The sequence below is a fragment of the Dama dama genome, chromosome 32 (assembly GCF_033118175.1).
Source record: "Dama dama isolate Ldn47 chromosome 32, ASM3311817v1, whole genome shotgun sequence".
NCBI classification, from domain to species: Eukaryota; Metazoa; Chordata; class Mammalia; order Artiodactyla; family Cervidae; genus Dama; species Dama dama.
The window spans coordinates 22079793-22095841 of record NC_083712.1 but is presented as its reverse complement, the minus strand read 5'-3'; the positions used below and the strand labels follow the sequence as shown (position 1 = coordinate 22095841).

At 42.4% G+C, this 16049-nt stretch overlaps 1 protein-coding gene across 2 annotated transcripts in view; it reads left to right on the top strand.

The window, feature by feature from the left end:
* The first annotated feature begins 5337 nt into the window (after positions 1–5337).
* Positions 5338–16049, top strand: part of PDLIM3 (PDZ and LIM domain 3) — a 30510-nt gene continuing 19798 nt past the window's right edge. For both annotated transcript variants that reach the window (XM_061134476.1, XM_061134475.1), the window contains exons 1-2: positions 5338–5526; positions 15388–15539. In XM_061134476.1, coding sequence (XP_060990459.1) covers positions 5434–5526; positions 15388–15539 — 245 coding nt within the window. In that variant the 5' untranslated portion in view covers positions 5338–5433. The remainder of the gene's footprint in view (positions 5527–15387; positions 15540–16049) is intronic.

The window sequence follows — 16049 nt, the reverse complement described above, 5'->3', positions numbered from 1 at the left end:
AAGGCGTCTGTGATAGATTAAATTCTAGTCTTAGTGCTTCCCTTCAAACCTTCTGGGTTACTAAATCCAGGCCAGGCATCCAGCCATCCAAGTCTAGAGCTCCCTGTACATTTCCCCAGGGTTTCCACTCACTCTGTTCTCCTCTGAAATGTTTTTATAGTGATGATAAACTGACTCCAAACAGAAAAGCCCCAAAACACATGGTCTCTGTTACCGAAGCACAGGTTCCAATGTATTTCTATTATAACTATTATCTTGGCTCTTCTAATGGTTCGTGAGCATGTTAAAAAGAGAAATCTAGATAGAGTCTGAGGGCAGTTAACCCTACCAAGTAAAATACCATTTGACTGAAGATTAGGTCTTTGATTTCCCAAGACCCATTTAGGCAGGAATTTCTAGGGATCCTGAAACATCAAGAACAGTTTGTGGTGAACGAGATCAACTTTCTGAGGAGTCCTTTTCACTGGGATTTGTGACTCCACCTAGGTCCCCAGGGAAAACAAGCTTCTGGCTTCTAAAAGACCTCAAACCATGGCACTGAACAGCTTGTAGAGGTTGTTAGAGGCTCTCTGGGTTGGATAAACCCTAGCAAATGTGCATTAAGAGGCAACATGAAGGGACTTCCCTGGTGATCTAGTGGCTAAGAATTTGCCTTCCAATGCAGGGGACATGGGTTTCGTCCCTAGGCAGGGAACTAAGATCCCACCTGCTGCAGGGCAACTCAGCCCACTAGAGAGAAAGCCTGTGCACCACAGCGAAGACCCAGCACAGCCAAAAAGAAAAAAAAAAAAAAAAATAGAAGATGACGACAACACACTGTGAAATAATAGAAGCAGGAAGTGGCAGAAAGGGACAGATCTAAGTTTGAATCCAACTCTGTCACTTTTCAGGTATAAGATCTTAGGTAGATTCCTTATCTTCTCACAGTCCCCATTTCCTAGGATAATATCTATACTGCAGGGTTGTCTTAGGAATCAGAAATAACTAGCCTGTTAAATGTTTAGCACAACACCTGACACACCATAGTAGCTCTTCTGATCACATTCACTTTGGCACAACTAGAAATAGATAAGTAGTCCACAAAGAAAGAAGCTTCTTCCTCAAGCTGCCAGTGGCAGGAAGCAACCTGCCCTTACTCGGCTTGAAGTCCACCCAGAAGACAATCTAGTAAGGATGGAAATACCCCAGATGAGTGGCTTCAATGGGAAAACATGATTAAAAAAATGTTCACCCTCTGACCAACTCTTTCTCTCTATGACACTGCAATTTGCAAAGGTCCTAGCATCCAAACGGCAGCCATCAGCAATAACAGAGGCTGGTACCCAGAAGTCGCCCCTATTTGCTGCTCAGTCCACAGTGCCTCAGTTCTCATTTCCAGGATACTGATGAGTCTCTTGATTGTTATTAGTTAATTCAGTACCAACAGTGGGAAAACTCAGTGATATTTCAGAGGGGAATACCAAATGAACTTGAGCTGAACCATCGCATGGTCCCAAGGAGTGTGACGACGTGGGAATGAAACAATGGAGGCTCCTGCCAGCACTGAGGGCAGACAGAGCATGGAATTCAGTGTGGTTAATTCTCCAGGAGAGATTTCACAAGGGCCCAAATCCTCCAAAGCATGAAAATCACACGGGCTCTTACCAAAGAGGAAGTCAGATACAATGCAGGGAAGGGTTTGGGAGCACTGGCTGGCTGCCCGGGCCCCTGGATAAGTTGGTTTGTGTGGCCATACCAGCAAAGACACGCAAATACAGCACCAGCAAGGTAGGGTTGGGGGAGCTGAAACCCCGAAAACAATGAGCATAACAGCAGCTGTCAGGGAAGGTGCTTCTTGGTAGGACTATTGTGGAAAGGAGGGTCAAGAAGGAACAAGGAGCTTCCCTAATCCAGCCAATTCCAGTCAAGACCAAAACCTGCTTCTACCTATAGAAGATCCCCTGGAGGAGGGCACAGCAACTCACTCCAGTATTCTTGCCTGGAGAATCACATGGACAGAGGAGCCTGGCGGGCTACAGTCCACGGGGTCACAAAGAGTCGGACATGACTAAAGCGACTTAGCACAGCACGGTACACCTATCAGTAATTACTGACCACCTCCCCAAAGTCAGCAAGAGATGGCAGTTTTGGTAAATTCCAATGAAATAGGACACCTGCCCTGGAGAAACCTATTGTCTGGTTGGGAATGCAAAATAGCTCTCAGGATATCGTTATCCTTGGGACTCCCCTGATGGTCCAGTGGTTAAGACTCTGTGGTTCCAGTGCAGGGAAAGTCTTGATCCCTGGTCAGGGAACTAAGATCCCATATGCCAAGCAGCCAAAAAATAAATAAATAAAAGTAAAGAACAAAAATAAAATATCATCCTTGGAAGATTATGTGCCTGTCAAAATCCAGACCCATGCCTTGTCCTTGTGTTTAACACCAGCATCCATCAGATTAGTGGGTGCTTGGTTATATTGGAGAAGAGCTAAATTCAAAATCAAGATATTTGTACAAGAAATAAGAGCTAAGTCAAGAAAACGTTCGGGGTAGATATTGGTGGCCAATCAAGTCTTCCCAGAAAGTGTGGAAAGACAGAGGAATGTGATAGAGAAAAGAGGACATTCCTGAAACACACAGATGAAGACACAGTATAAGACATTAGCATCCTATGCGTTGATATACTTTTTCTTAATGTGTGGTCCACAGACCACCCACAGTGGATTTTGGTCCAAGCAACTGAATTCAGATCTCTGTAGAGTGGAGCCCAGGAGTCCGCATCTCTAATAAGCACCCAGGCTCTCTTGTGTTGCACCGTGCTGAGTTGATCAGCCATGTCTGACTCTTTGCAACCCCACGGACTGTAGCCCGCCAGGCTCCTCTGTCCATGGGATTCTCCAGGCAAGAATACTGGAGTGGGTTGCGATGCCCTCCTCAGGGGATCTTCCCAACCCAGGGATAGAACCCAGGTCTCCCGCATTGCGGGCAGATTCTTTACCATCTGAGCTACCAGGGAAGCCTCCCCAGGCTCTCTTAATGCGCATCAAAATTCAGAACCACTGACTGAGGGGTCTCAGACTGAAATACATACTCTTCCTTTAAAGACAGAAAGAGAAGTAGGGAAGGAAGGAAGGCTGAAAGAACTGTTTGGGACCGGAAAACACCTATCCGCTAGGATTTTATAAAACCTGCCACAGTGGACAAAGTAGTTTCAACCCAGGTTTTGTGATTGACACGATCTCCAGGCTAGTCGACTTTGCTCTCTGCTCCCTGAATCTGTCCTCTCTGTGAGTCTTAAAACCACATACAGACTATGCTGCTAATAAAACATACTGCAGCTCTCCTTACCTGAAGTGAGACAGCCATATCGTATTCAGCATGAAGTCCAAGACACTCATCCTTGGGCTTTTCAAGCATTTCATGCTTCTGCTCCCTCGTCCCTCCCCTTCTCCTTGGGAATCAGAGCATCCTGGAATATAGCACCAAAAATATCTGATTCCACACGGAACCTAGGCAGGACCCGCTTCAGACTCTCCTAGTCTTCAGACCTACACCAGCCACACCCTAGAGTCAGGCAGACCTGGGTTTATGATCACAACTGTATCACTTATTAGCTATGTGATCTATGCAAGTAACTTCTAAGAAGTTACTTCTTTACCAGAAAAAAAAAAAAATTAGAAGAAGAAGAGCAATCTGATGGGCTTGCCATGAGGATGAAGATGACAGGGATAAAGCAATCACCACAGCACCTGGACAATTAAGATGTTCACTGAACACCCACCCCCCCTTTCTCCTATACCCAGTCTTGTCCTGTTCGGGGGTCCTCTTGCATGGCTCACACAGGACAGTCTCAGCTCCTGGGTTTCTGTTACACTTGCCACCCATGTGTCAAAAACATAAGTTTAGAGACTGAATGTGAGAGAAGTACAATTACTCCAATCAAAATTAAACGAAACTCTGAGGATACTCGGGTTCCTTGGTGGCTCAGACAGTAAAGAATCTGCCTACAATGCAGGAGACCTGGGTTCAATCCCTGGGTGGGCAAGATACCCTGGATAAGGGAATGGCAACCCACTCAGTATTCTTGCCTGGAGAATTCCATGGACATGGGAGTCTGGCAGGCTACAGTCCATAGGGTCACAAAAAGTTGGACATTACTGAGCATCTGACACTTTCACTAACACTTTGAGTGTACTAACGAATTGTCTTTTCATATACACTTTAAGATGATTCACTGGATTGGGTATCTTTGCATAGTATTTTCACTTTTAGATTTCTCCATTTTTTTAAAATAGAAGTTTAATATATTTATATTATCATAGATTACATAAGGGCTTCCCAGGTGGCACTGCTGCTGCTGCCAAGTCGCTTCAGTCCTGTCCGCTGCTAAGTCGCTTCAGTCGTGTCCGACTAACTGCAACCCCATAGACGGCAGCCCACCAGGCCCCGCCGTCCCTGGGATTCTCCAGGCAAGAACACTGGAGTGGGTTGCCATTTCCTTCTCCAACGCTCAGGTGGCACTAGTGGTTAAAAAAAAAAACAAAACTGCCTGCCAAGGTAAGAGACATAGGAGATGTGGATTCTATCCCTGGGTGGGAAAGATCTCCTCGAGTAGGAAATGGCAACCCACTCCAGTATTGTTGCCTGGAGAATTCCATGGACAGACACTACAGTCCATGGGGTCACAAAGAGTCAGACACACACAGAGTCGCTTAACTAACACACCAGTATACTTGCCTGGGAAATCCCATGGACAGAGGAGCCTGGTGGGCTACAGTCCATGGGGTCGCAAAGAGTCGAACTTGCCTGAAGTGACTTAGGACGCAGGCACAGACCCACATGCCGCCGTGTAAAGCACTGTGCAGAAGTATCTCATTTAATTCTCACAGCATCCCTACCAGAGAAGGACCATAATTCTGTGCAGAGGAAACTGAGGCTTAAGAAATTTAAGTACCTTAGCCAGGCTCACACACTAGTAAGCAACTATTAGAGATCTCAAAATTGCTCAATAACCAATTGCATTGATGATGCTTGTCTTCTTTTAACTTCAAGTATAGAGGCTGTGGTTTAATTGCTTTTAACTTCCAATGAAGCTCCCTGCGGCTCTCCAAGCAGAAGATAAACAGTAGGACAGGTGTTACTTTAAGAGAGGGATGGGAGTTGTAACCCGAAGCCTCCTCCAGCCTTAAGCCCAAGAAGTCTGGGAGGCTGCGCCGAGCCGGTGCGCGTCTGTAAACTCCCGCGGGTCTGGCACGTCTCTTTCTTCCAAAGTTGGAGCTCTCCTTGGTGGGAGGGGGCGGGGAGGAGGGGAGGCCAGTGACGTCACACGCGAGCGGGGATAAAGCTCCCGGGTCGCGGTCCAGCGAGGACACTGCCCCGGGAGCGGAGTGGGCTGTGCCGCTCGGGGACACTCGCTGCGGCCCCGCCCGAGCAAGGCAGTGACAGGAGGCACCATGCCCCAAAACGTGGTCCTGCCCGGGCCGGCGCCCTGGGGCTTCAGACTCTCGGGGGGCATAGACTTCAACCAGCCTTTGGTCATCACCAGGGTAGGTGTTTTCCATCCTTCGGCTGCAAGTCGGGGACTCTGGCGTGCCACGGGCCCCCTCGGGAGAGGAGCGCGGCCAGTGAGCCACTGGGGTGTGGTGGGTGGGTCTGGCTTCGGGTTCACAGGTCGAGGGACGGCAGCATCTCGGCAAACAAAGTTTGGAGGATGCGGAGCGGCTTAGAGAATTAACCACGTCCCGTCCTAGCGGTCTCTTTCTGCAGCCTCTTGGCCTCCCGCAGTTTTCCGAGGAGGGATGAACTGGCTGCGTGGTTTCCCTGCGAGGTGGGCTGCCTTCTCGCCCTCGACGCCAGGTTTCCTTTCGGTAACAAACGCGAGGTGGGGATCAGAAAAGCGGAGACAGTAGTGGTGGTTTGCTGGAGAGAGACGCGCGTCTGAACGCTTTCCATGTCTGGATGAAAACTTCAGGGCGCTGTTCGCAGGGCACCACCTGGGCTGGCCGAGTTGGAATCTATCATATCAGCCCAGACAGGGAAAAAGTTACTAATTTGTATTACTAGGTTTCCAGGCATTTTGAGTAAATACTTTCGAAAGCTGGGACTTGGCTTAGAAATCATCACCTATAACTCAAACTACAAAGAAAACGTGTCAGATAGCTTCCTTCACCTGATGGAGAGCCATCATTCAGACTAGTAACTCTGAAGATAATACCTCATTATCAAAGTCAAGCTTTCCGTAAACTTATTATTTTCTAAAGTATTGTCCAATTAAGAAAAAAGAAAATGAAAAAATTCAGCATCTGTCCTGTCAGTAAATTTCTAGTTGGTCTGGTTGATTTTTTTCTAACATTGTCTTAACAGAAAATTGTTATTATTTCAATTATCACATATAAATATATATATTAAACCTAATTTTAAAACATAAACTTTCAGCACGTTTATATCTTTACTATGCTTTATTTTCTTCCTTACTGCTCATACTATATTTTATAAATGTATACTTTATAATCTGACATACTCACATAGACTTTGAACAAAGAATTCTAAATTCTGTTCTCCTTATGGGTTTTAAGAACCAATGGCTTTTAAAAATATCTCAAAACATACGGATGCATGGAACATTTCAAGCTTTGTTTTACATTTTTTGAAAACATAAACACATCTGACATGTGTTTTAATATGGACATAAGAACTTAACATACTCCCAAAATGTTCCTAAGTAAATTAGGCAGAAAATGGTTCAGTGATGTGGGCCAAGCAATGCCTTTTATGGATTTACCAAAGGAAACAATTTCCATTATCTCTACAGAGAAATATTTTTAAAGTTTCTGAAGTATAGTTTTCATTTGTTTATATTAAATGAAGTAAGCTTTTGAATCCTAACAAATCCCATTTATATTATAAATCCTAACAAATCATATTATAGTAAATCTTAGGGAGACAACTTTGTCACAAAAATCCTTTCAGTGATTTATAAAAGAAGTATCTTGCTATTACTGTGGAACATATCAATATGATTAATCTTATGCTTGAAATGTTGAGTTGTTGACTTTATAAACAGTGTTTATTTCAAAGCAGAACTTAACATTTTGCACTTGACTGCAGGAGCTATCAGTAAATATATCTGATATATTGACAACTATTATTTGGGAAGCCAATTCTGTTTGAATTTTTAACTCATAATTAATTTGTGTCACTCACAGTGACACTTGGTTCAATAACAGTGCCTATGGAACACATATGATTATTTCATTTGACTACAGATTTTCTCTTCAATTAATTTAACTCAAGGACAGCAGGTACCACTGCACTGCTTTGTTTTCATCCACTTAATTCATTTCATCCACTTAATTGACCTACAACCTCTTCTTACATCACACCTTGTACCACAGTTGTTTGAACACATCTGTATCCCAGATTGCATGCTCCCCGCTTAGGGCAACAACCAGCAGATTTAGGGGGCTACTCAATGCCAAGCACAGTGTCTAGTACCTCTTATATTACCGAATAAAAGTAGACACAATATGAGTGATTAAATCATTCACTTTTGAGATAACTTTATAAATTTATCCTAATTGGTGTACCTTTTATTATTCTAATAGGTGTACACTTTATTATCCAAGTGTACCCAAAGCCATTCACATGGTAGACTCTTGTTCAATAAATGAAAACATAGTCACTTGAACTTTTTTGACTTAATGAACACCTAATTGAGAGTACTTCCACTGAAATTATTAGAATACTAAAAATCATTTGGGAAAAAGACTAAAAGATAGGAACATACTTATCAGTATTATAATTAGGTGGCAGAATAATTATATTAATTTCGTAATTTTTATACTGTGTTAAAAGGTAGTGGATGAGGTTGTGTGTGCATTAGTATACTTTTGCCTGCCATGCACTCTTCTAAGCCTTTCATACCCACTAACTCACTTGAATCTCACAATAATCCTATCAGAGTAATAGTAGTACTAGTAATATCCTTTTCTGCAGATGAAGGGAGTGAGGCGTCAAGAGATTTATAACCTGCCGATGACCACAAGTGGTGGGACGGACTTTGATGCAGGTCAACTTGCTTCCAAAGCCTGTATCCTCCAAACACATGAAGGATTCTGCTTATTGTACAGATATTTCCAAAGAGGTATTTTGTGCCATCCAACTCATCAGCAGGTCCTATTGATACTAACTCTTCCATATCTACCACTTTCCTCTTTTTCTTCCACTGTCCCCACTCAAGATTTCATAAGTTGAAACCTAGCTGTTGTCTCCCTTCTCAATTCACCATGCATGGTTGATCCTATCTTTCCCATTTTTAAAAGTCCTTCAGTGGCATCCCCAGTTTATAGAGAATAAAAGGTGTGGTTTTTAGCATGACATTCATGGCTTTCACCCTCTCTCTCAGCTCAAGTGTCCAACTTCATTTCCTCCCTCTCTTCTCTCTCCTTTCTTCCTCTCACTCCATAAATATGTAGTGGGGCCCATACTCTGGACCGCTTATGATTTCTCTAACATGGCTTTGCTCTTGCTATCATCTTTTTCCAGAATTCTCTTCCCCACCCATTCCACCATCCTCTGTGCCTCTGGAAATGCATTCAAATATCCCTCCTCCAGCCTGATTCTGGTAGCCATCATTTCATCCACTTAATTACTGTAGCTCTTGACCTACATACCCTTACATTATTCCTTGTACCACAGTTGTTTGAATACATCTGTATCCCACAGATTGCATGCCCCCCTCTTGGCAACCCCAGCAAATTTGGGGGGGGGGGGGTGGCGGCCTCTTCAGTGCCAAGCACAGTGTCTAGTACCTCATACATGTTACAGAATAAAAATAGACACAATATGAGTCATTAAATTGTTCACTTTTGAGATAACTTTATTTTCCTAGTAGGTGCAAGTTGTGTTCTCAGAAATATCCCACAGTAAATAGAAAGGAAAACTTTTATTGTTCATTGATTTGTTTTATGTAAGTTCTTAAGCATGCAAAGAATTAAAACACCAGTGCCTGTACTGAACACCAGAATAAGTCCCATGAATGAGATATGGTCCTCAAGGCAATCAATCAATTTTTAACCTGCAAGCAATGCCCTCCCTTCCCTTCCTCACACTCTACAAAAGCAGATGATAGCAGTGCTACTTAGACAGTGGTCCTCTGCTCCACCCTCTGCTGGGGAGCTCGGTTTACAAAGTAACTCTCTCCATCAGTTGAAATTACAATTCACAAAATTAGGACAAAGGGTCCCCACCCAATAATTGTTTACCATCCAATTAATCAGCCAGGTAAAACTCGTGTCATAAACAACATTAGAAGTAAGATAAATCAGGGCTTTCCTGATGGCTCAGATGATCAATCAAATACCAGACAATCTCAAAAAATTTTTTGAGCAATTGGTTGTGATCTGATTTGTAGGAAACTAGTTTCTAGGCAAGGGTGCTCTTTACTTGGTGCAATGTGAATTAAAGTTGCAAATATTTAGCGTGGGGGAGGGCATTGTTACTGCAAACATTATATACAGCTGGCCTAGGTATTTCACAGAAGTTTAAGGTTCACATCTCTAAGTGAGCAGTTTTTCTTTTTCTGGCAAAAGTTTCTAAGGAATCTCTCTCTGTCTTAAATGTTTGGACCACCCAGAAGGTGGATCTATTATCACAGCCAAGTTACAGACAGTTTGTTTTCACAAATGGTCCAGTTTGGAATAAAGCACAGGCTTCTTTTGTGTACATGATGTAAAATGACTGTATACATCTCCTGCCAGTATGTCCCTTCCCACTCACTTCCTCTTCCCTCCTTTGTATACCGAGCACACCCAGGATCGAGATCACTGTGACTGAGAATGCTGTATATGGACCCGGGTACCAACACAGAAAATGTTAGGTTTTAACACAGGATAGTACTTTAATATAAACTATATTTATAACGAACTTTTAGAAAGAAATGTTTACAGTTGAATGCAGTCTTGTCCCACATAGCCCTTGGTATCCTTGAGGAATTGTTTCCAGGACTCCACCCCTCTTTCTCCCCAATTCCCATCACCCCTCAAGGATACCAAAACCCCAGGATGATCAAGTTTTTTATATAAAATAGTATTTGCACATAACCTAGGTACATCCTCCTGTATACTTTAAATCATCTCTAGGTTACTTATAACACCTAACGCTATGTAAATACTTTGTAAGTAGTTGCCGGCATGTGGCAAATTCAGGTTTTATTTTTTGGAACTTTTTGGAATTCTTTTTCAAAGATTTTCAACCCTTGGTTGGTTGAATCCTGGATGCAGAACCCATGGATTCGGAGAAGTGACTGTATTTAATTTTGTTCTAACAGAGACGTGTCTACATCTAAGCACTAAGTTCATCTGTTCCTGACATTCATACATCCCACAAGTATCTATCAGGTGCAAAATGTATTGTTTGTGTAAAGCCCTGTGGGGGATACAGTTATAACTTAATGAGTTTCTGCCCCTCTGAGAAGTTCATGTATCAGAAGAGACATGTACACAAACTACCATGATACAACTTGTCCAGGATTCCATGAAAGAAGTATGACCAAAGAGATAGGAGGAGTCAGAGAAGAGAGTACCTGCAGGAGTGGCATTGTGGGATAGTGGAGGAGCTTGAGCTACAGAGTTAGACAGACTCGTGAGGAATTTCAAATTTTCATTGGATATGTGACCCTAAGCACATTTCTTATACTTTCTGAGTATTCATTTTCTTATCTTAAAAAAGACAAAGACGAATAGTATAACAATGTTATATTATATATAATACAATTATAATTATGTAATATATAATAGTATAACAGTTCTCAAACGTGGCTGCACATTAAACTTGTTCAGATAACTTTTGAAAATATCCATGACCAGTTGCTACTTGCAGAGATTCTGATTGAACTAGAAATGTAGATTGCAGCCAGATGCTGTGGAGGTCTTTCAGGCATTGGAGTTTATTTGTAGGCAGTGGAGAACAACTGGACAACGGGATTTCTCACTATTTAGATCCACACCCCTTCAGTATACACTTGTCTTGCTCCATAACTGTTCCAGTCATTTTTATTCTTAACACAAAAATCCCATCAGGGCCAAGGACTTCCTTCATGTCTCCCACAGTTAACGGGAGCTTATAGGTGGTTTACCTGTGATTTAAATTAGTTTTTTTTTTTTCCAAATAGACCCAAGTAATATATTGATGTGAAAAATAGGAGTCATCTGAAGGACTTGTTAAAAGCACAGATTCCCTAGTTCCTCTGCTAGAGCTTCTGCTTCACTATTCTAGGCTTCTGGATTGGACTGGAATCTTTATGTTGAGCAAAGATCCCCCCTCCCCCCCACCCAGTGATTCTTCTAATCAGACAAGTTTGAAACCATGTGTTCGGTGACTGGCGGCAGTACTGTTTCCAATGATCTCTTGAATGCTTTTGACTTTTGAGACACTAATGAAACTGAATAATAATCCACTGAAAACCTCTTTGCCTCATTTTACCTCTCTCTTCTCCTAGTTTGGGAAAATGTTAAACTATAAGCAGTAACATAAATGAAATGCAAAGTAATAATGTAAAGTGACGCTGGGAAATAATAGATTCTTGTGATTAAACAGATCATTTAACTTCCTAAAACCAGTGACCAAGTGACCAATTTAGTGGTAACTTGCTGATCACTAGCCTCACTGAACTTGAGACCCAGGAAGAAGGGAAGATCCTGTTTTTTCCTTCTCTCTCATCCATCCTTTGACATACTTTTTTTCTTTCTTATAAACTCTCACCTTGGAGGTCCCAAAAATCAATGTCCAGGTTGAATGCAAAGTCAGACTCTGGTTCCGACATCACCATCAGCCACCTTTCCTATGCGACTTAATGAAACCACTGGTGACACGGCTCCCACCTTAATGAGAAGCCATAGGTTCCTTAGTCACTTTACCTCCTCTGATGGAAAAAAAGCAGCCTCCTTTGTCCAGCCTGTCTTAGAGTTGTAATGATAGAGTTATTAGAAAGAGTTTTGTAAATGTAATATTTGGGGTAAGTATAAGATAGTTATTAACTTCCATATTAACATTGCTAATTACATTTAGTAATGCGTGTGTACTAAGTCACTTCGGTCATATCTGACTCTGTGCGACCCCATGGACTGTAGCCCACCAGGCTCCTCTGTCCATGGGATTCTCCAGACAGGAATACTGGAGTGCATTGCCATGCCCTCCTCCAGGATCATCCCTACCCAGGGATAGAACCCTCGTCTCCTGCAGCTCTTGCATTGCAGGCTGATTCTTTACTGAGCCACTGGAGAAGCCCACGTTTAGTAATATTCAGTATCTAAGTTCAGCACACCAGATGTCTCTGTTTAAAATTTATATAGACAGATATACACCAACCCTACCCTCAGATGTTTACATGCACTGGAGTCAGAGCTAAGAAATAATGTTAGGCTTTTCTAAACCAATATTGAGTATTATATGTAAGCCAAATTTAAGTATATTAGAAAAGCTAGGTGAGTCTTTAAAAGCAAACACATTGAGCCATGCTTTCTCATGTTTTAACTCAAAGAAAAGCATTCTGGTCTTAGAAGTTTAAAAATAGACTATTTTGATGAACTATAGCTACAGAAAATTAAAAGTTTGAGGTTATTTTTATCTCTACAAGCCACACTGGGGATGGAAACTCTTATTCTTCTAACAGTTGTGTTCTGGGAGAATTTCTAAATGGAAAAATGGCATGCCTCCCAAAAGTTGAGATGTAATAATCTCCAGTTGTCTTCACCCAGGGCCCCATTATCTGTCCCTACTGGAAAATAATCATGATTGCTACAGTGAGATGATCAGAGGCATGAACTGAGTACAATAAACATTTTATTGATGAGACTGAAGATCTAGGACACATGAGAATTTGCTATTTTCTTTTTATGAATATAAAATTTATATGAATTATTCATTTATACAGGGCTTCCCTCATAGCTCAGTTGGTAAAGAATCAGCCTGCAATGCAGGAGACCCTGGTTCGATTCCTGGGCTGGGAAGATCCGCTGGAGAAGGGAAAGGCTACCCACTCCTGTATTCTCGGGCTTCCCTTGTAGCTCAGCTGGCAAAGAATCCTCCTGCAATGTGGGAGACCTGGGTTCAATCCCTGGGTTGGGACGATCCCCTGGAGAAGGGAAAAGCTACCTACTCCAGTATTCTGGGCTGGAGAATTCCATGGACTGTATAGTCCATGGGATTGCAAAGAGTCGGACATGACTGAGTGACTTTCACTTCACTTCATTCAATTATGTGAATCTTGGATCTCTCTTAGAGCCATGAAGTTAAATTAAATTGATGACTAGATGAAGCAAGTGGAGAAAAAATGACTTAATGACTGATCCTCAGTTAAACATTAGGAATGATCTAATTTATTCCTGGAGCAATTTGAGGTTTCAGTCAAGTTCCACATATTATCCAGGCTTCCTGCATAGCTCAGCTGGTAAAGAATCTGCCTCCGAAGCTGGTGACCTGGGTTTGATTCCTGGGTAGGGAAAACTCCCTGGAAAAGGAAATGGCAACCCACTCCAGTATTACTGCTTGGAGACTCCCATAGACAGAAGAGCCTGGCAGGCTACAGTCCATAAGGTCGCAAGAGTCGGACATGACTCAGTGCTATCTTTCTTTTCTTTCTTTCCACATATTATCCTGCTCTAACCAGTGGGAACTTGAAAAAGGAGCAAAAACAGATTGGCATTAATAGCCATCATCTTTGGGTGTGTGAGGACTAGTTCTTTTTGTTTCACAAGCTCTGATTAAATGTCCATTTCATTCATCTTTCAAGTAATTATTTATCAATTCAGAACACTGAGTATACACTGGGAAGCATTAGGAGTATACATAGTATTGTAGACATCCTCAAGAACTTGAGGTTGGGAAGACACAATACACAAGTAGATAAACATGCAAGTACAAGTTGTTCATAAAGGGAAAGAACGGGGCGTCACAGTGGAGAACGATGGAGAGGGGCTGGAGACACTCTCCAGAGGTCTGCGGAGGTGTCTTCAGGATGTTTAAGCCTAAACCAAAAGGATGAGAAGGAGCAACAGGGTGACGAGCATGTGGAGCATTTCAGAAAGAAAGAACAGTGCGTGAGAGCCCAGAAGAGGGTGCAAGCTTGGCTTATCCGAGGAGCTCAAAGGAAATCTGACTGGCTGTAGGGCAGTGGATGAAGAGGAGCAGGACGTTGTGAGATCACACTAGCGAAGTAGCTCAGTGACACCAAGTGAGGACTATTAGTTGGCAATTGGATTTACCCAGAAAAGTCGGAAGTGGGTATAGCAATCAAAAGAATCATTATACTTGCTCCTTGGAAGAATAGCTATGGCGGTGTAATCAGTGGTACAGTTTAATTGAAAGCTGCCATCTTGTTAGTTGTTTTCTACTTATTCCATCTAGTCTTCATTTATGGAGAAGAGACTGTAAGTGGATACAAACTTCTCTTGTGTCTGTAGTTCCCAGGGGTTCTAGACTCTCACTGTTTAACTCATACTTGGCCTTTAGCAATTTGTTCACAGTTTTAGCTAAATTCTTCTCAACAGCTCGTACACTTGGCCCCATCTTCCTTCGTGCTCTGGTACAAGTAAGCCCATGCTTACATCTCGTCTTTCCTGGGAGACTCCCATCTTTCCTTAGATTCCAAGCTAGTTGGGAGCCCTGCAACTTCAGTTCTCTGAAGAGTCTGTGAAAAGTTATAATTTTGCATATTATCTGGCTTCTTGTTAATACAAGAGTGATTCTCTTTCCAGCTTTCTATATCCCACCCAAGTGCATTATAGGAATGCTAAAGCTGTTTCAGTTCAAATATAAAAGCACCCCAAATATATTAATAGTAAAGTTATATTCCCAAATAGAGAGTTGGGGTTGACTAAAGTCTCTAAGAAAGCAAATTTTTATTTAAAGCAAAAATATGATTCAAACTGGGAGTCATGGAAGATGTTTTCAAAGAGAATTGGAAATGTCACAATGGAGAAAATGTGGTTACTAAGAAATAGAATTATCTCACATAACAGGAAAATAGAATACAATTGGCCAATTAAGAGTTAAGCTAGATATAATATTTTCTGCAGGGGACTTCCCAGGTGGCTCAGTGGTAAAGAATCCACCTGCCAATGCAGGATCTGCAGGAGACTCAGGTTTGATTCCTGGGTCTGGAAGATCCCCTGGAGGAGGAAATGGCAACCTACTCCAGTATTCTTGCCTGGGAAATCCCATGGATAAAGGAGCCTGGTGGGCTGCAGTCCATGGGGTCACAAAGAGTCAGACAGGACTGAGCAACTGAGCACAATATTTCCTGCCCAGTGAAGCGTTTAGAATGTTACCAAGGTGAAGTACAAATGTCAGGCACAAAACTCAAGATGCCACAGGGTGTGGATTTTTAACTATGCGGTGATTTCTTCCAGATCACTCCAGGAAGCAAGGCGGCCGCTGCCAACCTGTATCCTGGAGATGTCATCCTGGCTATTGATGGCTTCGGGACAGAGTCCATGACTCATGCTGATGCACAGGACAGGATTAAGGCAGCAGGACACCAGCTCTGTCTCAAAATTGACAGGTGATCTTTAATTAATGGTGGTAAAATTTGATCTGTTTTGCAGGAGAACCTGAACCAGAATGATAAATGACTTCATCCTCCCAGTGAGGAAGGCTATTGCAGGACCCAGAATTTTTACTGGCTTTTTTGTTTGTTGGCCACTTTGGTCTGTCCTTCACTGAAGTCAGTCTGGTAGCTGTTAACAAAGGATTTCTAAAAAGAATTCTCCGAAATGTCAGAATAATGAAAGAGGCTAAAATAATTTTTTTTCCCCTTCACTAACCCAGTTGGTCGACTGAGAAAATAGTACTGGCCACATAAACACCAAACAGCATGTCTAGCTACACTGCTATTCTAAACATGGTAGAGAATGGAATGGAATTTCCAAAAAGAATCTCCTGCTTGCCAAAATGTGATCCTATTAAAATCTGGTTGCTAATGTCCTCTATGCTATTTTCTGTTTTGTACTGAATTCAGTCCGGAAGAATCTCACAAGGTATGAGAGGACATGGGCATATAAGGGTTTTTAGA